The sequence below is a fragment of the Cervus canadensis genome, chromosome 4 (assembly GCF_019320065.1).
Source record: "Cervus canadensis isolate Bull #8, Minnesota chromosome 4, ASM1932006v1, whole genome shotgun sequence".
Taxonomy (NCBI): domain Eukaryota; kingdom Metazoa; phylum Chordata; class Mammalia; order Artiodactyla; family Cervidae; genus Cervus; species Cervus canadensis.
This window is the reverse complement of record NC_057389.1, coordinates 49,841,321-49,853,797: the sequence shown is the minus strand read 5'-3', so window position 1 is coordinate 49,853,797 and position 12,477 is coordinate 49,841,321. Positions and strand designations below refer to the sequence as shown.

At 42.3% G+C, this 12,477-nt stretch overlaps 1 protein-coding gene across 1 annotated transcript; it reads left to right on the top strand.

Moving 5' to 3' along the window:
- The first annotated feature begins 8,916 nt into the window (after window positions 1-8,916).
- Window positions 8,917-12,247, top strand: SCGB3A2 (secretoglobin family 3A member 2). The gene is made up of 3 exons (XM_043464291.1): window positions 8,917-9,068; window positions 11,501-11,700; window positions 12,091-12,247. Exons 1-3 carry the CDS (start codon window positions 9,014-9,016, stop codon window positions 12,112-12,114), a joined length of 279 nt encoding a protein of 92 aa, XP_043320226.1. The 5' UTR covers window positions 8,917-9,013; the 3' UTR covers window positions 12,115-12,247.
- The last annotated feature ends 230 nt before the right edge of the window (window positions 12,248-12,477 follow it).

The window sequence follows — 12,477 nt, the reverse complement described above, 5'->3', positions numbered from 1 at the left end:
AGGACCTTGATGCCGGATATCCTGATTGACATGAGTAAACTGGTACCGGGATGATTCCACAATATTTTAATACCTTTCTTCTAAAAAGAACTAAGGGTCACTTTTTGGAGAAAGGTTTATTCCAGGGTTGGGGCAGAGGAAATTGAAGATGAACCTGGATCATCTTGGGATTCCCTGGTAGTTCAGGTGGTAGAGTCTGCCTGCAATGCAGGTAGACCCCAGTTCAATTCCTGGGTCGGGAAAATCTGCTGGAGAAGGGATAGGCTACCCACTCCAGTATTCTTGGGGTTCTTTTTTGGGTCAGTTGGTAAGGAATCCACCTGCCGTGCGGGAGACCTGGGTTCTATCCCTGGGTTGGGAAGATCCCCTGGAGAAGGGAATGGCTACCCACTCCAGTATTCTGGCCTGGAGAATTCCGTGGACTCTACAGTCCCTGGTGTTGCAAAGAATCGGACATGACTGAGTGACTTTCACTGGATCATCCTGTAGTACCAAGGCAAGCAAAAACAAGCAAATGCATGAAAAAAGACAGGAAACACACCAGAGGCAGAGACCAGCTTGCAGGGGCTTACACTGGCAATATTTGAGACATTTTGGTTATCAAATATAACATTACTATAACATTATAGTAAGGGCTGATACTCCATTTGGTAACTTAGGAAACCATGAATTGTTTCTGATATTTAAGCTGTAAATTGAATGTTTGCTTGGAAATGGGATATTTACAGAGTTTCAATATACATTCCCACAGAACATTTGTTATTTAAACAGGGAAATGAGTACAATGGAGAAGTCTGGCAGACTTCACCTTAATCAAGGAATCACGATGAATAATACATGCAGTAGAGGATAAACCCTGTGCCAAACTGATAGGATCCACTGAGAATATAGCCTGACTCCTTGCATAACCGGGACCTGGCAATGAGGAAACATTGGATGAAGCCAAATTGAGCAATAGTCTACACAAAAAAGGTGGGGGCCCCTGTGGCCTTTCAAAATGTTATGAAAGTCAAGGCAAGATGAAGCAACTTTTCCAGAGTGAATAGGACAAAAAAGACATAATGACTAAGTGTAACACACGATTCTGAACTGCATCTTTTGCTACAAAAGGACAGGATTCAGATAGTTGGTGAAACTTGAATTAGGTCTAAGTCCCAGTTGGTAGTATTGTATCAATGTTAATTTCTAACTATATTCAAGTAGGAGGATGTCTATCCTCAGAGTATGCACCGGTATTCCTTAAGTGATAGAGCACTGGATCAGCAATTCACTTTTTTTTTCTTTTAGCAATTCACTCTCGAATGGTTCCAGAAAAAATTTTTTGTACTCTACTCAGATCTTTTCTATAAGCATGAAGTTGTCTCAAATTGAAAACCTTATGCCAAAAAAACCTCCGTTCTTTGTTTCCTGGATACAGTGATTATTCATTCCCCTCCTTTTATTCTATATAGCAAGCCAAAAGAAATATGGAATTCTTTAAAGAGAAAATTTAAATAAAAATCCCCAAATATTCAAAATTAAATAATTGAGAAGTTGGTGTTCATGAACTTGTTGGTAATGGTGGCTGTTGTATTTGAGGTTATGGTTAGGAAGTTGGAAAACAAAAAGTGGAGAAGGAGAGAATGGTAATAATAATAATATCTGATATATAATGAATGCTCATCCTGCAGTAGTATTTCTTGTAACCATTTTGTATGTTCATTCCTTCTCCAGTTCATAACAGTCCTATAAGGAAGTCAATTTTGTTAGCCTCATTTTATAAGTTGATAAAACTGAGGTGCAGAGAGATAAGGTAACTTCCCTAATGGAGGAGCTAGGATGTGAATTCAGGCAAGCTGGCCCCAGGACCTGTGCTCTTAATTACTAAAGGAAGAATAAGGGCATTCAAGGGACAAAAGAGCAGTCTCAGCACTGGGAAGATTTGAAGAAGCCCGAGACGTTGTTGAGCAAACATTATCAACTATGCACATTAGTCTGAGGCTTGCCAGGAGCCCACTCATGTTAGTAAAAAGGCCTCTCTGTCCCTGTACTTCTGGTCAAGAGTCATAGTGTAAACATTTGGAAAGGGGGAAGTGATTTATAGCAGAGGCACTGATTGAGGACCTATAAGTAACTTGGCAAAGTGCAGCATGAACTTTTCATCTTCTTCTTTGAGTCACACCCACATGGTGAACGTGTAGTTTGCCTGTTTCTTGGAGGGTTGTTAACTCACATATTCAAGAGACAGCAAGGCTGAGGTCTTGACTGATTTAGTTGTTAAAGGTACAGTGAACCACTCTTAGATTTAGACAGTTTATCACTTTCCTGACAGAAAAGAGAAGACTAGACCAAAAGTGTCAGATCCCTATCATCTTTGTCCCATACATTAAAAAGGATAAAAGTGGGGGCTTCCCCGGTTGTCCAGTGGTTAAGAATCTGCCTTGCAATACAGGAGGCGTGGATTCAGTCTCTGGCTGGGGGAAGATTCCACCTGCCCGTGGAGCCACAGCTACCGAAGCCCAAGTGCCTAGAGCCCATGCCTGCAACAAGAGAAGTCTGCTGAGCACAGAGAAGAGTAGCCGTTGCTCACTGCCACCAGAGAAGGCCCTCGTGTAGCAATGAAGACTCACCACAGCCGAATAAAGAAATCTTTAAAAAAAAAAATAAAGGATGAACATGAAACAGAAGGGACTGGATGACTCCAAGGCCAGTTGTGGGGACCTAATTCTAGACTGCAGCTGAGAAGTTTGGTTTGAATTATTCTGCAGCTCTTGTTCCAAGGCAGGTAGGGCAGAAAGTCCCACGCTTTGTAGAACATGGGAGGCAATGTCTTATGCAAGCTACCCATGAGAGATGTGAAGGTGTGTGGGAGATGGTTCCTGTAGTCCTTCATCCTCTCAGGTTCCAGGAGGACCACAAGGTTTTCCCCTAAGACTCAGATAAGCTATGGTTCAACCCTTCACTTGTGTGGATCTCTGTAAGGTCACCAGGTGATATGGTATAGTCGTTCCCCTATAAAGAGCAGTTGAAAGGTAGGATTTAGAACATGATCTAGTCATGGAGAATGTCTGCTGGGCACTGGAGAGCTGCCTCTGGGAGTGTTGACATCTTTGCTGGAGGGAAGGTGTAGCAGATAGTATTCTGGTCCTCTAACAAGATGGTGACATTAGCTGTGAATGTGAGAATGGGCCATCTATTGGGAGCATGGGGTCATCAGAGCCCAGACTCTTCTTCACTGAAAGACCTTTCTTCTTCCCTTACACTAATCTGCTTTATAAACCCCTCTGACCAAATTCAACCCCTGCTCAAGAACCCATATATCTCACGACAGATCAAGTTTTGCCAGATCAAGTCTCAGTTCCAGGCCACCAGAAATTAGTTTTTTATAGCCATACCTTCTCACTAACTCATCTGACACAATCCATGGACTGTTTGATTGTAAACTAAAGATTTGTTTGAAATCTGCCATGGTCAGGGTCTGTGAACAAACAGGCTGGGCGGAGAAAGATGGAAGAGACTTTTCCCACACATCTTTCTTTTTAGTTTACTTATTTGTCTTAATCAGTTTCTTAAAACATTACAAATTCTACTTTTAGCTCTCATTTTCTCTGCTTATCCAGATCTTTGAATTTAAGAACCACTTGAATTCACGAAGTCATCTTTGAAAACTACAGCCTGGACAAATTCACTTTTTTCCATTTTTGAGACTTCCTAGATTTTTACTTCAATTTGGTCTTGATTTATGGGTCATTTCCTGTGTTTCTCCCTCATGGGCTCATATTCTATTTGGATTTCCCTGCAGTGTCTATAAAGAGGCTAAAAGTTAGCCTTAAACAATAATGGACTGATTTTCACTAGAAAATGTGAAAGTGTTAGTCATTCAGTCCTGTCCGACTCTTTGCTTTCCCATAGACTGTAGCCTGCCAGGCTCCTCTGTCCGTGGGATTTCTCAGGCAAGAATGCTGGAGTGGATTGCCGTTCCCTTCTTCAGGGGATCATCCCAACCCAGTGATTGAACCTGGGTCTCCTGCATTACAGGCATTACTGCCTGAGACAACAGGGAAGCCCTACTTTTCACTAAATAGGACTCAATCAATATGGTAGAGAGTCAGGAATAAATTTTTTTTTTTTTTTTTGCTTTTCTCCAAACTCCATGCAGTTGGTATACAAAGCTGTGACATTTGATTGTTACATGCTTGTGGTTTTCAAGACAAATTTTGAGACTATTTCCCCTTATTTAGGCCTTAGCTTTAAGCCATTTTGACCATCCAGTTTACAGCAAGCAAAAGAGAAGATAATGAACTCTACTTCAACGTCTCCAGTGTGACTTCACAGTTACTGTCTCTTTTCACCTAGAAGGAAGATTGTGAGATGAAATCTCAGGCTGATTCTTTTATTTTTCTGATCTTGTCTTGAGTCTACATTTGGTTGGCTTCTTTAGAACTATCATTCTTCTCACAGAGACAAAAAGGACACGGCGTATCGTTCCATCTGTTTATGTCATCTTCAGTTTCTTTCATCAGCATCTTATTGTTTTTGCCTCCCTAGGTACATTTATTCGTAGGTATTTTATTCTTTTCTGTGAAATGGTAAGTGGGATTGTTTCCTTAATTTCTCTTTCTGATCTTTTGTTGTTAGTGTATAGAAATGCAACCTAATTTTATATCCTGCAGCTTGATCAAATTCATTGATGAGCTCTAGTAGTTTTTCTGGTGGTGTCTTTAGGATCTTCTATGTATAGTATCATGTCATCTGCAAGCAGTGATAATTTTATTTTTTTGTTTTTAATTTGGATTCCTTTTATTTTTTTCTCTGATTGCTATAGCTAGGACTTCCAAAACTATGTTGAATAAAATCGGCAAGAGTGGACATCCTAGATTCGTTCCTGATCTTAGAGGAAATGTTTTCAGCTTTTCACAATTGAGAACAATGTTACCTGTGGGTTTGTCATATATGGCCTTTATTATGTTGGACTTACTGACTTGCTTCTAACAGTTTCCTTTAATATAATTAAGAAGAGGCAGGAGTCATGCTATATTTCCAAAATCTACCACAGAAGCACATCAACCAAACATGCTCAATAAACACTTGTTGAATGACTAACTGAACGTCCATTCCCAATTATGAACTTAATCTCCACAAAAATTCACTCAAAAAACACACCCCAAATTAATTTAGAAACAGTGGCATTTGTTTCCTTTTCATTTCTTCTCATGAATTATTTATTAACAAATGCTTGCTGGAATAGCTTATTAGTTAAGTTTTTAAAGGTGAAGAAATACAAATCAGAAGAAAGGGCTCAAATTCTGGCCATATTATATATATTTAAGTGACTTTGGCAATTAATTCATTGCTTTCAGCTTCAGACTTCCTTGTTTATAAAATGGGATTAAAGTTCCTTATCATCAGGGGTTTTATGAGAATGAAGTGGATACCATATGCAAAGTGTAGGGCCTGGCACTGATTGGTAGTTCCTAATAATATTATCAAGTGTGTAGGATTTTGTGTTAGGATCCAAACATGAACAAGAAAAAGTCCTTCAAGATGTTTACAAATTAGTCCTGGGAAAGAAGAATATGTTTTATATTTATGCAGGTCATCAGTTCAGGAGATGACTGCCATTTTGAAGATAGTTTGTTACAGAGATAGAGCCCCAGAAAAGGGGCCTGCCACACCACAGGGCAGTAGGGAGCATGGGAAACACTGGCTTCGTCAGGAAGGTGTGGTAGGGAGTGGGCAGGAGCCTTTACTCTGGTTTCTGTGGGAAGGGATGGGGAGACAGGGTAAGCAGGTTTAGGATAGGATAGTTTGAATCATTTCAGTGCACTCTGTCTGGGGTGTAGGCACTGTCCCTAGCTGTTTGGTACCTGCCTGGGCCTCAGGGGGTGATTGAGGCAGGCAGACAGTGGCCCAGTGTCAGGGCAACCCGAGGAGGTGATTGGCAGTGTGGGCTGTAGATTGGCTGGTTTGCTTAGGAAAGTACATTCCCAGGTGAGTCATTTGCTATCTAGGAATTAATTAGCCCTGGGAAGGGTAGTCCCTCCAAGATCAGCAAGGCCCCAGGATGTCAAAGAATCAGAAATATGGACTAAAAAGACACGAATGATACATGGACTCAGGACACAGGAAGCGTGGGAGTAGCCAAGCCTGAATCTCTTTCCAGGTCTGACTGTACCCCTAACCCTCCTTTTCTCTCTCAGTGCACCCCTTTAGCTTCATCATAGCACCTATGAGGAGTTCTTTATTTGTTTACATGTTTATTGTCTGTTTATCCCATTACATTGTCAGCTCCATGAAAGCAGGAAATTAGCTTGGCCTTGTTAACTGCTCCAGTCTCGGTTCCTGAGAGTGCTGGGCACAGAGACGATGCTTAATAACTATCTGTTGAATAAAAAAATGAAAACTGTTGTGTTTGATGGTTTTGTATGTGTGTCTGTTCACATGCACATGTTACTGTTCATGTAAGCATGAGAACGTTTGCATTTGTGAGAGAGTGTGTGAGTGTGTTGCATGGAGGAGGTTCCAGTCTTTAGTCTAAGCCATCCATGTTCACGACTAGGTTTTGGTGAAGACAATGTCTGGTCTACTGCTAGATGGGCTCACCAGAAATCTATTAGCATAGAGGCCTGAGGCGCTTCCTGGGACAGAGCTCACCTCCAGGACCAGTAGACCAGTTGGAAACAGTGCCACACACTTCAGAGGTGGAAAGGGAAAAGCATCTGTGTGTTTCTCCTGGATTGATCTAGCCTGTTGTGAACTTGTAACTTGGCACTTATGAGAGAGAGGTTGTTTCCAAACTGAAAGATCTGTTTTTACCAAAAGCTCTAGCTCTATTATATTTTAGTATATGCTGTGTTAGGCAGAGTCCAACCAAAAAATCAAAACCGTATCCAGTGACCAAACAGGAAAAATTTAACTTGAAGGATAATTTACAAGGTGCTAGAAAGGCAGTTGAAGCAACCAGGGGAAAGATGAGTCAACCCAGAGTTTAGAAGTTGCAGGAAGCTTCTACCACTTCGTGGCCAGGAAGGACAGGGAGAGCAAGTGTGGCCCAGGCGGGGGCTGCGCCATAGAAGCTGGGACAGTGGTGGGGCTCCCTGGCTTGTGTTGGACCACAGGTGAAAGGGCGTTTCTGGAAGGAGCCATAGAGACGTTGAGTCACTGCCTGAGATGTCTCCTGAAGCAGAGAGAGGGAGAAGCATCCTGTTTTCTCCCTTTGTCTCCCCTCCAATCTTGTCCCAGGGCCTCCTGTTTGCCCTCCCTAACCAAAATGCCATTGGCCAGGAATTCTGGAAACCACAGTTTGCAAAACTGAGTTTCCCATTGTGCAGGGCGGAGGGTGTGGATGTGCAGAGAGGCTTTGAGAGCAAAATGGAAACAACCAGCAGAGATAAGGGGAGTACTGGTTCCATATTCTGTCAAAATGTCATTAACATAAAAATAAAGGATGACTTTGACTTGCTACCACTTCACCACATACAGCCTTGGCCCTGTGAGAGTTCTGTCTTGGGATAATTCCCCAGGAATAGATGAAGCCTTCTCATGCAGAGAGAGCAGTAGAAGGGGCAGGATTGAGTATGTGTGGCAGTAATACATGATCTCCTCCGTGTAGTTTATAAGTAGCAGAAAAATAAAGAAATGGCAGTTGTAACTCAGCAATGTATGGAAATGAACAGCAGGTGACATTTATTAGGTGTTAACCTTGGGTTGGTACAGTTACATCCTGGGTCTACATAATTATATTAAATCCTCAAAATAGTACCACACACTCAAGTGGGGCCCCAACTCCTGGCCTTGCATCTAAAGTGGACTATGCTTTGATGTGTCTTCCTCAGAAGGTTCTGAGTACCCCTTCAGTGGTGGGGGTGGCTGAAGCCAGCAACGTCATTTGGTTAGGGAGCCCTGAGCTGGGACTGGGACCCACCTGGACTCTGATCTCTATTTCTCCCTTTCAAGGTTCATTCTTTCTCTTTCTTGCCCTAGAGGCCAAGGAGCTCTAGGGCTTGGGCTTACAGATAGAATCCTCCTGGGGCCCCTTAGCTGAGTCCTGTTTGCAGGAGGGCAGCCTTGTAAGCAGATTGTTCCCCTGGCCAGCAAGTATTTCATTTGCATGATTGCAAGGGACTGGACTGCCAAAAGGCTTCTGACATGCATGTTTTGGTGACCCAAGTTATTTATATGTATGGGATCTTGTAAAAAAATTTTTTTCCCCTCAGTGTCATACCCCTTTGGGACTGTCTTGCTGTTAGCTGTTAAATGTCCTATTTCAGATGAGGAGAACAACACCATGGAGTCACTATTGAATCCCAGGTCTTTAAAAAGGCATTTTTACTTTAGGTCCTGAACTAAATTAGAACATAGAGAAGGCGTGACCCTAGGTGTTCCCCCCAGATAGGTGGGAGGCACTAGAAGTGGTAAAATATCTGCCATGGTAGATATGTGACAAGGTTGGTGTGGGTAGAGGTAAATTCCAGAGAAACATGGTTACTAAATGCCATTAAGCTGAGTCTATATTATTTCAGGGCTGAAGAGACCTCAGAATTGTCAACATGGGCGTTCATCAGGTAATGTGTTTCTCTGAACTTTAAATGAATAGAAAACTGGAGGAAAACAACAGAGCCTTAATCCTTTCAATCCTGATACAAAACCTTCTTTTCAGAGTTCTTCCAGGGAAAGGACTCAGAGCGTTTTGCTTACCACCACCCCCTACGCCGCTCCGGGTCTCGTGTAAGAGCTTGTGGTGTGAGAGAGCCTTGAGGGTGCTTTAAGTTAGGGCTTTGTTTCTCATGGGAACATGAGGGAAAGTGGAAAAAACCTTCAATTTGTTTAGAGAGGAAACATGACCTTCACGCTGTTCTTCCCAGGGGCGAGTCAAGTGGTCGTGACTGAAATCCAAGTCCTTGGCATATAAATATGTGTGTGTGCAGAAGTCACTGTCGCACTTGGGTCAGCAAGGGGGACCACTGGCTCAGTGAGCTCCTTAGGTTTCCCAGTTTAATTTTAAACTCCAGGTAAATATCACAGGTAACCCACCATGAAGCTGGTCACTGTGTTCCTGCTGGTGACCATCGGCATTTGCAGTTACTCTGGTAAGTAGCCTGGAACACACGATCTCTCTCTACTTTCTTGATAACAGGAACACAACTAGTGAGCCGAGGCTCCTGGTGGCATATGGGGAAGGGAGTTTTAGAGCCACAGGTATTGGTAAGGTCAGAAGGGACATCAGATGCCTCCTGCTCCCAGCTCCAAGCTCTAATCCAACACAAGTTATCCCTGGTGTATCCTACAAAGAAATTAATCAGCTCGCATTGAGGGTCAACAAATGCATTTCATTACTGAACTTTGGCCACCATTGATTTTCCTCAATTTTGAATTAAGATTTGATTCTTTGTGTTTCTGAAATTATATGGAGTCATCCTTGCTCTCATCTCTAATTAGATTGCTGTGCTGCTTCTCTTGAGACATAGCTACTTTTATATGTTTATACAATCAACAGGCATTTGTTGAATGGCTATAATCTGTTGGGCACTGGGTAGGCTTTGGGAGATTCAGACCTGAATCAGACATGCATATTTCTATTAAGGTTCTTATACTCTGGCAGAGGAGTGAAGACTTCTACAGAAGTCACTATTGTACTGGTCTACTGTGATACACAGTGAAAGTACAGATAGAGCTCTGTGGAAGGGGTGAGGGGTGAACAGTTCCATTTCTAGGTAAGGTGTAGAAGCTGGCTTCTTGGAGGAGGATGGCAACCAATCCTTTTTTTTTGGAGGGAGCCTTTAGCTACAGGAAGATACATTTGGGTGTATCTGCAGAATACATCATAACGGCTGCCGCTCATTTGGAGAACAGAAAGCTTTGAGGATCTCCCCTCTGAAATATATAGGTAAATACAGGGAAGACACTCACCAAAGTGCTGAAAGTAAGAAGTAGGGAGGTTAATCATAAGAAACTGTGTGATACCCATGCTACAGTGGTGACTTTGACTTGTGAATTTTTGAACTAATTTGTTACTTGACCTATTTGGGCTATTTTGTCATTCTTTAATGTCTAGGGGTAACTGAGGAGAGGTGGCAGCAGAAAGATGGGTGGGAAGCATATAAATATCCCCTTTCTGGAGGAGAACTTTGGGTGGGAAAATAGGCAGTAGAAAGTGAAGGGAAAATAGGTGTACAAGTTCCATTTTTTTTTTTTTTTATTTGAATAAGAAAACAGAAAGGATTGCAAAGGAGGATGAAGTGTTGGCCAGCAGTACGGGGTGGGGGGGGAGGTGGGAATGCCAGCAGGAAGATGTGTGTCTCATGTATGTGCTTCTACATCTGTGTATTTACATACATGCACATGTATTTTGTAAAAATATGTATAGTATGCATTCCCCCCATTCTCTAACATCTTCTATGTGAAAGTTATCTTGCTGAAGATATAAAATGCAGTTGTTCCATGGAAGAGCCATGGTAGCTCCCCATTACCCTTGGGGGAAAAAAATCTCAGACTCATTCATATGACATTCAAGTCTGAAAATCTGACCTCACCCAGGTTGCAGCCTCACCTGCTTAGCACATCCAAGTGGAATTCTGAAGACTCACCATCCTGTGTATGGTCTTTAATCTTATTATCTTGGTGTCTTGGTCAATTATTTTCCTCTTTCAAACGCTGCTCCCCTTCTTTACCTGTCATCCCAATATTTGACTCAAGACACAATTATGGCAACGTCTATTCTGGGAAAATTCCTGTAACACTCTCTTACCTTAGAATGAATCATCACTTCTTTTGTGTTTCCATAGAGCTTTGTCCCTAATCTTAGCATAGTACATACTGCAGTGTGGCACACACGGATCTCTACTGTCCATCAGATTGCATGGGTTCTCTAAGTCAGATATCTTATTTTATTCATCTGTGTATCTGCACCAACTGACTTAGAGTCCCTACTCAGTTATGTTTGTAGCACTGAGTTGAGTTGGTTGGGAGCAATTTCCTGGGCTCCGGTTAGGTCCATTCATATGTTCAAGTGGAAGGTCATTATAGCATCTTGCATTGGTTTCAAACTCATGGGCTGTGGAGACAGCCACATGCAAAGTATACCCCTGTCCAGTCAATCACTGCTATCTACTGAGTTCATACTGTATACCAGAGTCTGTTCTAGGCATGGGGTACAGTAGTGAATAAAACTCAATCCTTATTCTCGAGGAGCATACATTCTAGTGAGAGGATGAAGATAAAATAAATAAATAAATAAAGATTTAATATTTTAGGTAGTGGTAAGAAAAATAAAGAAGGAGGGTGACTGGTGATGCCATTTTAGATACATCTCTGAGAATGTAACATTTGAGGAGAGACCAAATAAGTGAAGAAGAAAGACATGTAACTATCTGGTGAAGGAAAGTTCTAGAGAGATAGAACAGTAGGTGCAGAGGTCCCGAAGCAGACGTTTTTTGGGAAATCAGGATGCTAGGGCTGGAATGGAGCCACCGATAGAGTGGAGGGTGGTCAGGTCTCACTTGGGATTTCTTCTGCTCTGCAGCCGCCGCCTTCCTCATCAACAGCTTGCCACATCCCGTGAACGGGGACTTGCCTTTGCCTCTGGATGCTCTCCCACTCCTGTACCCACTTAAGCTTCTTCTGAAAACTCTGGGCATTTCCGTTGAGCACCTTATGGAAGGGCTGAAGAATTGTGTCAATGAACTGACACCAGAGGCTTCCGAGTCCGTGAAGAAACTGCTGGTAACTACAGCTCTGGGGGCTAACTTGGTCAAAGGGCAGGGTTTACTCACCCTGAGTGCCCTCCCTCTCCACGCGACCCCCACCCGACCTGTTCTCATTTGTGAACCTGTGTTTCCCCCTCGTGGACTGTACCCATACACATTCAGCATGTCCTGGAATCTCAGGGCAAGTGCAGTATCCACATTCCTAGAAGGAATTTTTGAATGAGAAAGACTTGTGTTCTGCTTGTAAAATATGTGCTACTTCCCAGCTCTGTGATTCTGGGTGGGACTCAGTCACTCTTGAGCTTTTGTTTCCTTGTCAGGATAATGGTGGTGAAATAGGATATTGACTACTTGCTAATGACATGTAAACTGCTCTTATTTTTAATATTGTCCTTTTGACTTTCAGGAGGCGCTCTCATATTTGGTGTGATGGCAGAAAAAGCAAGAGTGGGGGAGGGAGGGAGGGAGGGAGATGATGCTCCCCTCTCCCTCCCCCTGCAGAAACTCTTTCCATCCTAAAATGTAGCAGCCCCCAAAAACAATGAATAAAGCATTGAAAAGACTTCAGTTTGTCCTGTTTTTGTTTGGGGAACTCTATTCAGAAGGGCCTAGTCAGATAGTTTTGTCCTTGGGTTATAAACTCTAGACAGTCTGTTGTTATAAAGACAACACACATTTCCTTTTCTTTTCTTTTTTTAAGAGGTCACTTTGTTTATTTTTGCACATTTATTTCAATATTCTTCACCTTTATTTTTTATTTTTTAAATTAATTTTATTGGAGTATAGTTGCTTT